The sequence below is a fragment of the Lipophrys pholis genome, assembly GCF_963383615.2.
Source record: "Lipophrys pholis genome assembly, chromosome: 20".
In the NCBI taxonomy this organism is placed as follows: Eukaryota; Metazoa; Chordata; class Actinopteri; order Blenniiformes; family Blenniidae; genus Lipophrys; species Lipophrys pholis.
Genome location: NC_137648.1, coordinates 6,256,993 through 6,271,933, shown reverse-complemented (window position 1 = coordinate 6,271,933; position 14,941 = coordinate 6,256,993). Strand labels below are relative to the sequence as shown.

At 43.2% G+C, this 14,941-nt stretch overlaps 1 protein-coding gene across 1 annotated transcript in view; it reads right to left on the bottom strand.

Moving 5' to 3' along the window:
- Positions 1-307: 307 nt before the first annotated feature.
- The window catches only part of dok6 (docking protein 6), a gene marked incomplete at its 3' end in the record, with an annotated part of 53,041 nt that continues 38,407 nt past the window's right edge, over positions 308-14,941 (bottom strand). Inside the window, exons 4-9 of the mRNA XM_080489940.1 lie at positions 13,609-13,728; positions 10,221-10,410; positions 9,674-9,812; positions 8,327-8,526; positions 6,486-6,625; positions 308-465 (exon numbers count right to left, since the gene is read on the bottom strand). Of these exons, the coding sequence (XP_080346066.1) occupies positions 308-465; positions 6,486-6,625; positions 8,327-8,526; positions 9,674-9,812; positions 10,221-10,410; positions 13,609-13,728 (947 nt within the window). The remainder of the gene's footprint in view (positions 466-6,485; positions 6,626-8,326; positions 8,527-9,673; positions 9,813-10,220; positions 10,411-13,608; positions 13,729-14,941) is intronic.

Sequence of the window (14,941 nt, the reverse complement as noted above, 5' to 3'; positions counted from 1 at the left end):
AGTGCCTTTTCTACGGCGTAGTGCCGCAGTTTGAAAGAAGAGGGGGGGAGGGGGTTATGTCATGCTGACTTTAAGAGGATAATGACAACATAAAACACTTAAAAACTACACTCAAGGGATTTTTTGGTGCAATCTTTGAAGCTACCTCTGCTGACACACTCCATACGAGGGAAATAAAAACATAGCACTCGCTCTACAGTTGACACTATTCAGGAAATCATATATTACACATGTCACTATACATTATTTCTACATCCTCTCTACAGAGGTGGGGAAAGTGTCCGAGTGGTCCTCAAGCCGTCCTCTGTCATTGAAGGGGTCTCCGGCTGCAACTCGAGTCGCGGCCACTAGAGGGCGACGGTGCTTCTTCCTGGCGCTGGCTGCTGCCCTCGTGCTCGGTCTCATCAGACAGGAAGCTGGGGAACGTCTGTGCTCTGGGGATGAAGTTCATGGTCAGGCCACCTCCTGCAGAGAGAAGCAGAACGAGGGTCCGGCTCATTCACCTCATGTGTGTGAAGTTCACTGGATCATCGTCATGACGATGTCTGAATGACGCTTAGCAGGAAACAGATGGTTTTGTCCTCAATATAATGACAATTATTGCTAATTTCACACAGAATTGAATGCATTTATGTAACAAAACCACTAAGTTTAAGCGTTTACATGAATGCCAAGTGTATCGTTTATTTAAAAATGTAAGGTTTTTTTTGGGGGGGGGGGGGGGGGGATTACAACTCAAAAGTTTAAAGTAATGCGAATACATGGGCGCGTTGAAAGTGAACATCCTGTCTGCAAAATACACAAAGAAAGCAGTGGGAGGAAAATCAGAGGCTTGTCAGGCTAAAGTTCTCTGTCTCTATTTTATCTTTCTCTCCACCTGTGAGTCTGGTGCTGCAGGTTTCTGCCTGTTAAAAGAGAGTTGGGGTTTTATTATTTATTTTCCTTTCCTATGTCTCCTTTGGTTTTTCTCTGTGGCGCTCTGATACCTGACACCGTGGACATGCAACTGAAATGAATCAACTAAAACATTGATCACATTGAGACAAGATGACAAAGCTGTTGATAAAATACTGGTTGTTCAACTGTTGCTTAGCTACTGTCTCTGTGTAAAAATAACTCTGGCACTTTTCAATTAGGTAAAATAATCGTTCACCGCTCTCTGCTGTAGGCGGTTTCTCAGATGGCATAAATGTAATCACCGCGGACGGTACGGACGCAACAAAAGCGATATTGAACGTGCGTCTCGTCTCAGGTAAACGGCTTCATTTCATTGTCTCGCCGTCTGAGACCGTCTGCTGTCACGTCTCCCTCCCGGACTCTCTCCAGCGTGATTTAAATTAATTGGAAGCAATTTGTTGTGCGGTTCATGTTGGTTAAACGCACTGAGAGGGAGTAATGGATACTTGTGGGTGGAGGGCCGTTCTTGAGCAACTCGGAGGCCATTAATAATACATCAGGTTGCTGTTTGGAGACGTGCACGCAGAGGCGGGGCGAGGATAAAGTGGCTGGCGGGCTGCTGATCAGGCACCAAACATGGAGGAAGTGGCCACTGGTCAATATTTCAGGAAGTGGAAAAAACCCCCCCCAAAAAAACAAACAAACACAAGACTGTAATCAACTATAGCCCACGTGGAAGCCGCTAGAAGTTGCTGCGCATCGATATAATTCAGGCGTTTGCGATCGATTCCGCCGCAGAGGTTAATTGAAATTTGATTAACAAATAAAAATGTGATTGTTCTCTTCCAGAGCCGCGCTTGCAAAATTGGCAAAGAGATCATCTTTAATACTGTCGTTTGTGCTGAAATGCTTCTCCCTAAATAGGATAGTAAGCAGTTCAATCGTAAGATATTGAGCAATGATCTTACACACACTCAGCTGCGTGCAGCCGGCGGCTCCGGTCATGACGCCACCGGAGGGATTCGATGTTCGGGTATAAAGCGTGACCCAGCCGGGCCTGGCAATCAGTGTCAAGTGTCTGTGTGAGAGCGTGTCACGTCACAGCCGCGGAAAGAGATTCTAGTTTTTGTTTGAAAAAAAATAATAAATAAAAAGTGACGAGAAAAGACGATACACTAGTAAAGGAAGAGGTAAGGGAGCAGCTTGCAGGAGGAAACACTGAGGTGTGTGTGTGTGTGTGTGTGTGTGTGTGTGTGTGTGTGTGTGTGAGGATGAGACCAAATTCAGAGTCAGCCATAACAGGTGAGTCATACACACACACACACACACACACACACACACACACACACACACACACACACGCGTGCGCACACACACACACACCTCTGTCTGCAAGACTTCCCTCTCACCACTATCCAGAAAAAAAAGGAAAAGGTTTCAACTGCAGCTCAGTTCATGTTCTGAGAGGGAAAGAAGAAGCACCGGAGCTGAAAAACAAGAAGGAGGAAACTTTCTCTTCCCTTCACATTGTACCTAGTAGATTACTAAAATGACTGGTGCACACGCAGCCATATCGTTTTTACATCTTTGCCAAGACAACCCTTCTCCTCAACCAAGGACAATTTAGGCAAGAACAAAAAAAAAAAGAAGAGCAGAAGCAGGCAGGGAAGCTGGCGGCGGCCAGAACCCGTGACGAGAGCCACGCAAACATACATTCTCTAAAATAATAAAGAGAGAGAGAGAGAGAGAGAGTCATGAGCCCTCCTTCTCCGCCGTCCCTGTGTGAAGCAGACTGATTTGTCGGTGCCTTTTCATTACCAGGGAAGGTCATGTCATCCTATCTGGCCCGGGGTGGCAGCTGCTGGGCCGGAGCAGACTGGACGGCCGGCCGGGGCGCTCACACGCCCAGAGACAAGAGGACCAGGATACACAAGCAGCTATTCACACACACACACACACACACACACACACACACACACACACACACACACACACACACACACACACACACACACACACACACACACACACACACACACACACACACACACACACACACACACACACACACACACACGCGCACACACCTGTCTGCACCTTCTCTCCTCCACACAGAGGACATGTGAAACAGCTGTAACCAGAGAAACAGGCTGAATCTCCCACAAACACTCGAAACTCTCCCTGCGTTTCACAAAGATTCTACAGTCAAATAACGACGACTTTTAAAAACTTTACAGTTTTACCCGGCTGAAATACATTTTTCATGGAACTGTTTTTTTTTTTTGCATCTTACAATGCTTCATGTTGCCCGTTGCCGATAAGATAGCGTTATCACCCTGTTCTTCTGTCATCTTGTCTCCAAGCCTTTGATACGAGCCACCTCTCGGTTTTAAAAAAAAACACTCCTCGTCTCACTCCCGGGCCGATCAAACTAAAGAAGAGCGCTCCATCTCATTAGAATTGCTAATGCTACGACACTAAACTGCGCAGCACAATAGAACACAGAGTGAGCGAGGGTGAAGAGAGAGCGGAGAAGAAGAAAAAATCACACAAAGACGAGTACAGGAAAGAAAGAAAAAAGGCAAGCCTCCTCGTCCCCGTCCCCCCCCCCCCCCCGGTTCAATATTAGAGCTGGTAATTGAAGCATTTCCGACAGGCCTTGCTTTCTCAACTGCGAAACTTTAAAGTGCACTTTATTTCAGCGCATCAGCAAACCCAGAGAACACAGCAGCTCCGACGAAATGCAAACGGCTGAATAACATTAGAAGAGCAGCGGTGGAAGATCCATTGTTTTAATATAGACGACATTTCCTGGAGATTAAAACGACTATCTTGGATTTTCTGTCTGTTCTTGAAGAAGGTTAAATCTTCGCAGGGGAAGATTTTTTGCTTCTTACAGTAAACTTCTCCAAACCTTGAAGAGATGCTGGATTCCACACTGATAAAACACCAACACCCCCCCCCCCCCCACTTTATCATAAACAAACCATATTGACAATTAGTATTTTCAATTAAAGCGAACACGACTTCTGGGAGGTGTTTTTCGGAGAAATTTAGAACCAAGTTACTTAACTTCCCGGCCAGGTCCCCCGTTAACTGAGGCGAAATAAACAAATAGGTGAGCAAACCTCAGCGGGGGGAGGAAACTATGTTCCTTAATTATTCCCCCGGACCCACAGGGTATTTGAAAGCAACCCGAGCATGACTCAGCAAATTGACTGTGCTGATTGGATATTCATCATGCACACAGTGATACAGCCAGGGAGCAAACACAGCCAGCCGGCAGAGACCGAAAACCTGCTTTCTCACCTCTATTCAACACCGTCACAATATTGTCCCGGCTACTAATGATAGCAAAAGGACATAAAGAAGGTTTTAGAAGCAAATTAACTGCTGAAATATCAGCTAATCGTGTGTTGGATTAAAAGGTGGACGCATCTTTGAAATAAATGGTTAAAATGAATGATTAGAAGGGTTCATTAGTTTTAATGCATGTTTGCTCAAACTGACCAATCATTGAGTTTAAAGCTTCACTCTCCAAATAAAGAGTAGTTATACATCTGGCATTTTACAGAATTTATGCCAGCAGAGACTTACATTTACATTCATTCTGTGGTGTTAGCATTAGTAATCATTATTAAGATATTTCAATAGCAGTTATGCATAATTATCTTGTTTTGCATCTGCAGGAAGGAGAGTGTCGTAGGGCTCGGCAGAATGAGATCGTACACATCACTGTGAGTGCCACAAAAAAATGTAATCTCCACATTTTAGCAGAGCCCGTCTACCACCAGGATGTATCCCAATGAATTATAGCCTCTTGTTTCGTGACAAGTAGACATTCTTAAAGTAATGACAGAGCATTTATAATTGAAATGAGATTCAAATGTGGTCGCAATGACTCCCCTTATACCATGACCTGCTGGGAGAATAATGTATTCAAAAGGATGAGGATGACGGCCACTGCTGGTCCTCGGGCCACCAGTTGCAAATCCCTGCCATTTTGGGTTTGTGTGCTACATGGAGGAGGTACAGACGGTGGAGAGCTTTACATTTTTTCCTCGTCTCCTGCTGACTCATTTCTATACGTCGGACATCGAGCGCTTCCTGGCCTTATGCTGCACGGTGTGCTTCTCCAGCTGTACAGTGGAGAACAGGAAGGACCTGCAGCAGGTGGTGAGGGTGGCAGAACAACAACAAAAAAACAGGATGTTCGCCACATGATTTGTTTGCTCTTTAAAACTGGGAAAGAATCTGTCATTAACTCACAGTTACTTTAATCATACAAGTTTAGCAGATTTTGAGGATGGACCCCAGAAGAAAGGGGCCCACATAAGATGCAAACGACCTCCAACAAGGTGGAGAGCGTCTCCCGGGGAAGAATCAATGCCGTATGGCTGAGTCCATCTAAAAATGGCTTGCAGGCATGTTAAAAGCGGCGGCAGCGGTCCCCGGTGTGCGCTCAGCTCCTCCGACATGCCTTTCACAGTCCAAACATCCCGTGTCACAACAAGACTTAAACTCCCGTCACTCCCCAGAATCACCTTGTCCTCCTCCTTGTCTGACGAGACCCATCGCCGCATCCCCCAACACACTGATGCATTCAATTTATTCATGGGAAAGGAGGGGAGATAATGGCAGCGCCGAATGTGCATGAGCAGGAAGAAGGTGGAGGGCTGTTCCCAAACGGACAGACGCACGGAAAAAAAGCGTGGGAGGACCAGTGGAGATGCCAAGGTGATGGATGAGAGAGAAGCTCCCCTGCTCACCAGAGTTTAGAGAGAAAGAGTTTTAAAAGGAGACTTTACAGAGGGTGGGCTTATGAATGATGACCCCGCAAGTGGAAGCTTCTCCGTTTTATGTATATGAGTAAAAAAAAACAACAACAAACAAACATATTTGTATTTGGAAAAGAAGATATGCATTTTGCTTTTAAGTTTATCAGCCCACAATTAAATGATAATGGGCCAAAGAAAAAGAAAAAAACGCCTTAGAGTCTCAAAAGAAAATGATGACGTCAGAGCGACTTTCATCTCTGCTGGGCTTTTCTGTTTCGCTCTATCAGTGAAAGCCAAAAGGCCCGTAATCCTCAGATAAGTCTACTAATCAACTAATACCATGGACAGGGCATAATCGCATCAACTCACTAATCACCTTTCTGCCTCTAGTCCGCATCTAGACAGACACACACACATACACACACATATTCACGCACACGCACACACACAGCTTACTCGATTTTAAGTATACCTTAAGTATACGTGTCCATTAAGTACACAGAGGACAAACAGACCACATTTCTTTGCAGGCTCACACACAAAAGCATTTTTTTGTTTTAAAATATCATTTTGATTGAGGGTTTGTTTGGGTTTCATTACGTCCCTTTTATTCGATGCCTAATAAAAAAAGATGTGTATTCTTCCCAGAACTCGATACTCGTGAGGTCATTTTAAAAGAAGACCATTCTGCCGTGACTCTTGCCGGGCTGTACATAAGGCGGATTATCTCCGTTCACCATCATTTAGTGGATTCACTCTGATGTTTGTGGTCCTGCTTCATCAACCAGTTTTAAGCCCCAGCTGGCTCACCTTGTGGACCCCTGAATGCGACAGTGCTTTCCTGGAACTTAAGTCCCTCCTTTGCCATGCTCCTGTCCGAGCAGCAACAGATTTTTCTCTCCCTTTCAAACTTGAGGTAGACGCCAGTGCTACAGGAGCTGGATGGGGTCCTGATCCAGGAGCGAGATGGAGTTGAGCATCCAGTATGTTACCTCTCTAAGACATGTTACAGCCCACAGGCTGTATGGCCTCGCCTCTGCCTCTGAGTGTGTGTTTGTTAGTGTGCTGATTAACCGTATCCAATAAAGAAAAGTAGGTTTAAAGTGGACAAGGAGACCCCAAAACTTACCAGCCTGATGATCAGGTTTCAGGTTTTTTTTTTTATGCAAAATGATAATAAATGTGGAAACTAATCTAATGCTCTGACCAGTCCTGTAAAAAACATTTGAGAATCAATACTCCCTTTGAAAACAATGACCATGAGCTGTTCCGGGAAACATACAGTAAAGCAGCTTCACATTGTGATGCTCCCTCCACCATGCTTCACTGGTTAATTGGTATTGTGTTTGCAGCGCTTCAGACTTCAATTAGCTCCTTCAGAATTAGATGATTAAAACTAATCATCTCTTTAGCATCTGTTAGTGGTAAATTAGACAGCAGGTAAACAATTTCTGTTCAATGTTGATGCATTTCAAACAGGAAAACTTGGCAAGCTTAAAACAAGTGTGTCAGAACATCTCAAAAACTGTGCTCGGTGTCTATTAATAGTGGTCCAAGGATGGAAAAGTGTTCAACCAGGGACAGGGACAGGGACAATCAACATTCATTGATAAATGTGGAGCGTTAAAGGCTCTCCGGTGGTTCATACAGACAAAGTAAGCTGCAGAGCTTCATGCTGGTTCAGACAGACAGACTGTTTGCACGATCCATAAATCTCCAATAGTATATTCCTACTCTTGACGTTACCAGCTCTAATCTTTTATCTGTTACACCGGGGTTCTTTGTTACCTCACTGAGCATTCTGCGGTGTGACTTTGGAGACAACCAGCTTGGAGTTTATTTCCAGTGGGAGAAACCAGAGAACAAAATAGTTCCCATTTATACAGGATTTGTTTGCGGACTGACGATTATCTAGACTCTTTGGAAATAACTTTGCAGCATGCCCCACCCTCATGCAAATCAACTATTCTCAATCATAAGTCTCTAATGACTCTAATCCATGCTGCCAATCAAACTCCACTGATTGAACTCCAGATTCACAGACTCCTGACTCAAATTAGCTTTTGCTGATGTTGTTAAGCCTGGGCGGGTTACACAGCAATTGTCCCAATAATGTACTATGAACAATGCGATGATTAGTGTGTTAGATGAAAAATAGATTGCGTTCGCTTGTAATTGTTAGAGGATTAAGACCTGGCCATATTTCATTTGAGCATTCATTAGATCATCTCAATAGATTCACTTATTTCTTGTTGCCACAATCAGATTAAACCAAATACGAATCTGCTTTCAGTTGTTGGAGGAGTCTAGACTTTAAAGCTAAACACACACAAGATTGACTTGAAGTTACTGATTACCCTGAAATACATGGTTTGGACTGCTGGAGGAAACCAACGCACAGAGAGAAAATGCAAACGTCACACAAAAAGTGAAATCCTCCAACTGCACTTGAACCTGGGGTATTGTTGATGTGATGTGAGAGTGCTACCCACCAGAATGTAGACCAAGAAAGAGAACCAGCAACTTCCTCTAAATCGCCCCTGTCTAATCATAAATAGAAGCTATGAATATATTAGCAACTTTTGCAAGTGGCGTAATAAATTACTTATCAGCAGTGTATAATATTCTTTCCACAACTTTTGTTTTCCAACTTGTTCACTCCTTTTTTTTTTTTTTTTTTATCTTCACAGGCAGAAAGAAAAAGTGACACTGAACATATGACAATTAGCAGGTTCTGGTTTGTACCTTGGTAGCTGTAGAGATCCCCCACGCTGGTCTGACGCGTGATGTGCTGCCAGTAGGCGCTGCGCGGCAGGGAGATGGACTTGGTTAGCGTCTCTCTGGAGTGGATCTGAAACAGGCAGAGGAAGCGTGTCGCGTCTTTCACTTTTCTGTCACTCCCGCTCGCTTACAACAGGGGAAATTGCTCAGCGTATGTCAGTAAACAAAGAGCGCGAGGCGCTCGCTGTACGGCGGGTTGAACGGCGTCGCTCCACTCTGAATGGCTGTTTGATGGGTGAGATGAGGAGTCACTCGGGATGTTGTTTTGCCACTGGATGATGTGTTTCAGATATATATATATATATATATTTTTTTTTTAACTTGCAAACTAAAAGCTCAGCGTGAGGGCCGGGGAAACAGCTTGAAATATACAAAATGCATTAATCGACTTAAAAAAAAAAAAAAAGAAAAAAAAAAAAAGCTCTCTCAGGTAGTAGTAAACAAGCTATTCCGCCCATTCTGCGAGATGAGCGGTCAATTTTGTTTAGCTACCCGTACGATTTATAGAGCTGAGCTGGATTTGGATATGTTCCCAAATGGTGGGGTCCAGGAGCACGGCCATATGGTCAAGGCTCATCAAACACAAGGCAGGCCTACATAAATAAGGAATACAGATGATAGCGGGGAGGAGGAGAGGAAGGAAGGAAGGAAGGGATGGATAGCTGTTGTGATGGAAGGAGGGAACGGAGGCCAAGACCATAGGAGGGGGTGTGAGAGGGCTCCTCGGCCAAAACAGCCCATTAAAGGACGAGACCAGGCGGCTATACCAAGAGAGAATTTCGTTGTCTGTGTGTTTGTGTGTGAATGATGATTTATTGGCTTTGCTTCCCCGGCTTTCTAAAAATAATTCAGTGAACAGCCTCAATGAAATGCTTGTTTGATCAACCTAAATCAAACAGGCGGTGAAGAAACCACTGAAATATGAGAAAAACAAGACAAAAATTAAACATGTGCTTATGCGTGTCTTTAAAGATGCCTCTTTTTTTTCCCCCTCTACAATCTTCTGGCATTAGTGGCAACAGGGTATTTTTAGGGTGTATGCAAATGGCGCGCAGTAAGAAAGTATTGAATAATTATCCGTGAGACAACGCCGCGTTGACACTTGCACTCATTATTCGGTGTTATGCCGGCAGTACGAGAATACCGTTGTTGGCCTTATCACGTGCAGCTGTGGATATGAGATAAACCTTCCAGGAAAAAAAAATGTACAAATGTACCTGGGAGCTCTTCTCCATCTCCTCCATCATCCTCTCATGCTGCTGGGCAATGGCCAGCGTGGCCGAGTGGACCCGCTGGTAGATCATCTCCCCCTCCCGCGTCTGGAACGTGAACAAACCCTCTCCTGTGTCACACATCCTGCGCCAGGAACACACACACAGAGACACACTTTGATCGCGCTCACTCTCGGATAGCTGATTTACAAATATGAACGGTTGAATGTGCAGCGATGAAAAAAAAGAAAAAGAAAGAAAGATTGAAAAGAAAAAGGCACGTTGCTATAATAGCCCACTGAAGTCAAGCACACACATGCGTGTGTAGATGCGCCGCGCAACAACACACACTCACAGAGACACCTGTCACATCATCGCCTGAAGGGCTCTGCGGCAAATGCTGATATCCTGGGATGTTTTTGAAAATCCAAAACTGCTTTGGTAAAGTTTTCCATAACTAACTTTCTCTCTCTACTCCCCCCCACCCCCCCCACAGCTAACATTTCAATCATATAAACACACACATAGCAGGTGGCCACGTTCGCACACACACCTTCCGGATTCAAAGGTGAACCAGGTGGAGTCTCGGCCGTATCTGCGCAGGGAGCTGAGGGGCCACATGACGAGTTTGAGGCGGGCGTTGTGAATGTCCCACAGGTAGATGTTTTCATGGGTGATCTGCATGGTGCACTCCCCGTAGATGTCCAGGTTCGGCGTGGGCATCAAGTACACGTTGAAGCGCTCTGGGAGGGGGGGATTCAAAGTGGGAATTCACAACCCAGCTCTCTGGACAGTTCCATTAATTTATAAAGAACAAATCCTCAGTGACCTTAGAGGTATTAAACCATGCAGATAAAGTTTTGAAAGTTTCAACTGAAATTGATGGCAAGTTATTCCATTTCACTGGAACTCCAGTTTCATCTCGGGGTATCATTCATCGGAGAGCTGTAAATTGTGCCTTCAGTCATATTTCAACATCAGTAAAAAGGTTGATAAAAAGTAAGCCACATAAAGTGAATAGTTGAGGGTGAAGTTGCATATTAAACATAAGAAGTTACTGCACGCCCACATGACTTCTCAAAAAGTCAATATTTTTTTTAACGCTCTGTTCTGTGAGTCCACAATATCGACAGTTTGGGATGGAAAAGTTGAACTTTACTTACTTTGCGAGGTTATGAAACCATTATATTACATACAAAATACAATTCACAAACCAAAGACACTGAACTTGTCTCATCAGTTAATATTGTATGTATCCTGTACAGCAGAGAGGCTCAACTTTACACAAGGATTCATGAGAACTATGGGCAGCTTACATAATGAAAAGGAATAATTGCGCATCTCTGATTTTAATCCACAGGTATATATTTCATATTTTTTACCTTCATATAAACAATCAATCAGTAATACCTGGTCCAAATGTGCTTAAAACAACCACCGTCCTTAACAATGATCATTCATTTCGGGAAACGGGCTCACAGTATGAGAAAGTATTGGAATAAAGGTCAGTAGTTCATGTTTTCTGTATAGCAAACAGTGATTTTTGACATTCACACTCTTACTAGGAATAGGTAAGATTCCCTTTCACAGAACAAATTCCCTCCAATCAACAGAGAATAGTTATTTCAAGAAAAAATCAGCAGGGATTAATGCAGCACATAAACAACAAATAGCTTTGAGCAAAGACAAAAGATAACATCAGACCCAAAAATAACATAAAAGTGGACTTTAAGAACACAGTGACGGGGATGTGCAAGCTTAAATAGATGAGTTTTCAAGCCGTGGAGATTAATTGTAGAGGCAAAGTGCTCCAAAGAAACAGTATTTCAAGGGATTAAGTGACAGCAGTCCTCCAAGATTTGGTCCAATAAAATATTTTATTTTCTCCTCAAAAGCTTTTGTTAAATTCTTTGTTTTCCATTCCAGTCTTTTGAATTGCAGTGTTTTAAGATTCAAGAGCATTTTGTGGTTAAAAGCGGAGTCTTTCCTGAATCCTAATTGTTTGGATCCTGATTAAACGTAGCTATTAAGAAAAAAACGTTTGAGGTTTGAAAGAAATAAGGAAGAATTTCAACTGAAAGGCTTTCTCCTCTTTTTTTCTAAATCATTAAGTGTTAGGGATGTTGAACTTTTACAGAATGCCTTGTTTAGACAAAATAACCTTTTAGAAGGCACTCATCTACAAGGATTTAAACGCCCTGAAAAACCCCACAAATTCATTAAAAAATAAATTTATCAAATAAAAATGTGTTGGAAAGTGTAGCACTGAACAAAACAACCAAATCTGTTGTTGAAAAAAAATCTCAATACACTGAAATTCTCACTGGGTGTCTTGAAAAAGCTTTTACAATACTGCTCTCTCACCATAATGTCCTACAAATTAGGAATTTTATCAGAAAAGGGACATGTTGTGTTATTTTTAATCACTTAGAATGAAAAGAAAGAGTTGAAAGTGGCCATATTTGCGGGTTGTTGCCCCATAAAAGCTTAAGCAGCTGCTGCTCTGCTAAATGTGCTGCTGTTTAAATAAACTAGCATCAGGAGAAACCCAATCAACTCACATGGAGAACATGCACACTCCTAACAGAAAGTGTTGCTGCCACCGGTGATTCATAAAGCAGATTTTTGCATTTGCTTATACAGTTCACATTAGTAACACAACGTGTCCACTAGCTGTCACACAGTAATGATCCAAATATACATTTATGTGGTTATATTAGAAATGATGATATGTCGAGTTGTTAAAATGACCCCAAGTCGTTTTCTGTTCAATACAGACACAGTAGAGATACAACCAGCTTTTCTTTGTAGGGAATCAGAGAGACAGAGAGAGAGACAGAGAGGGGAATAGAGGGAATTCTCTACAATCTAAATGAGTTCTCACTAATTACGCTTAATGATTCAAAATAAGCCTCGTGTCTGCAGTGGATAGAAAATGGCAATGTCATGGCGTGGTGTATTTTTAGGGACAGTGAAAATGAACTCTGATCTAATTATTAGACTGTGCTGTTTGGGGAGGGCTCCTAATTGAAATTGCACGCTGAAGCCTTTGGTTTTATCCACTCACAGAGGCGGCAGCCAGGTATGAGTTCAGTCTGTATCCAAACCTTTGTACACAAACAACAAACAGCTAGATTTCAAAACACAGAAGGGAGAGAGAGCAATTGGACTGTTACAGTTCAATTGGTTCGCTCCAGCACAGTCAAAATCAAAAAGCGTGTGCATTGATGTCTAATAGAAATGAAGCTGAGTTATGTTGAGGAGTACGATTTCGCTCTACGGCTGCAGTGAAATGAAATGGGTTGAAATGATGGCAGATTCTTTTCAATTACTCGCCCTTTTACAACTTTAAACTGGTCCTTTGCCTGTTGCCTTTTCGATTTCCTGCGCCAGCTTACAAATTACACAGAGAATGAGCTTCGGTGTGATAGCAGAGCCCCGTTGTCTCCTCTCCGTTTCCATTTCCATTTCCTGTGAGTGGAATATGTGGAGGCACATTTATTTCACATGGCTTTAGGAGCCATAATCTCATCCATCTCTATGACAAGCTTCATTATGAGGGAAGCCAGTGATGCACAGCGCTGCTCATTAGGCCTGGAACAGAGCCCCAGCCACAGTCTGTGACCTGTGCTCACACATAGGTTTCCTTCAACACACACATCCAAACATACCTCAGAAGTCTGAGCTTGAATCATCCTGAGTTAATGTAGCAAAAGACTGTAACAGGGGACTCAGACTCCGATATTGACAAAAAAAAATGGCTCTTATTAGCCAGGCCTAATTGGACAGTGGTTGTTCCACTCCCCTAACCCTCCGAGGTTTCAGTTGCTTTCACACATACAGACCCGGACTGCAGTGGCTAACTGCCTGGTGGCGGGCTGAGCGAGAGAGATTGACCCTGAATGGCTGTCCGTGTTAACAGGGACTAATTGGGCACTCACCGTTCTGCTCCCGCTGCACACCCGCTGCTAACAGGTCGGGCTCTCCCAGGCTGATGTCGTTGAGCCGGGTGCCCAGGCACTCCACGCACAGCAGCTTACACCATTCCTCGGCATCCAGCTCTACACACACACACACACACACACACACACACACACACACACACACACACACACACACACACACACACACACACACACACACACACACACACACACACACACACACACACACACAAAGAGCAGAACAGTGTTATGGCATGTGCAACACCCTGCTCATCCTCCTCCTCCTCCTTCATCACAACTGCATACATAATAAAACACAATGTCCAGTTTATACTGCACGGATGTTAAGGTGTTTACACACAAACACATAAATTGCCCACGGTATTTCGGAATAAAACGTTGCATGCACAGGACCCGAGTGCGGCTAACAGTAACCAGCAGCGAGAGAAATCAATCTGATCGATTTGGTGCAGATTAAAAGAGGCAGAGGGTTCAGGGAACAGCCGGCGGCAGCAGAGAGCTAGGTTTCTCCCCTTCTTCTGCCAATACTGAGTTCAAAGGCCACGCAGTATAAGTAGATCTGCTCGAACAATAGGGCTAAAGTCACGTTTGAAACTAGGGACCATCTATTCATTCTTTTTCTCTCTCTTCAACTGTTAAGAAAAGGTTTGCAAGGTTAATAAAATATAAACAACATATCAAATTAAAGTAAAGTAAAAATAATTTTAGCAATTTATCAAAAAAGAGCATAGTGTCAACATTTGGTGTAGTTCTGTGGCTTAAAGAAAGATCAGTTTAGACCACTAAGATTCATGCTCACTTTGATGCTTGTGACGCTGACTCATGTAAACAAATGGGATGCTGGATGCTCTCATGACTTATTTACAGTCTATAATGACAGATTCCTTACAACTTTTGGAAAATGTATATAATTCATGCCCAATATAATGGAATAATAACAGAACAGTAACAGGAAAATCTCTTTGCTTAATGAAAGGAGGTTTAATGAAAGAAAAATAACCAACAACCTCAACATTATGTGTTTGGTTGGTTTAGATGTATTCTTCTAGTAAGATGGGACACTACTCACCCTGCTCATATGGGGGCAGTTTTTATGGAAGGCAGCGGCCACATTTGGCCAAATCCAAACAAGTAGAGCAGCAGAGATCGTTTTCAATCAAAAGCCATGTGAGGGTCAATTACAGAAGTGTTAAAACAAACAAAGCATGCATTAAATGATTTCTCAATAAAAGTAACAGCAGTTTCTTTCTTTTCGTTGGTGGGAAATGTATTGATATAACAGGAGTGAAGGACATCACAATGCTGTAGC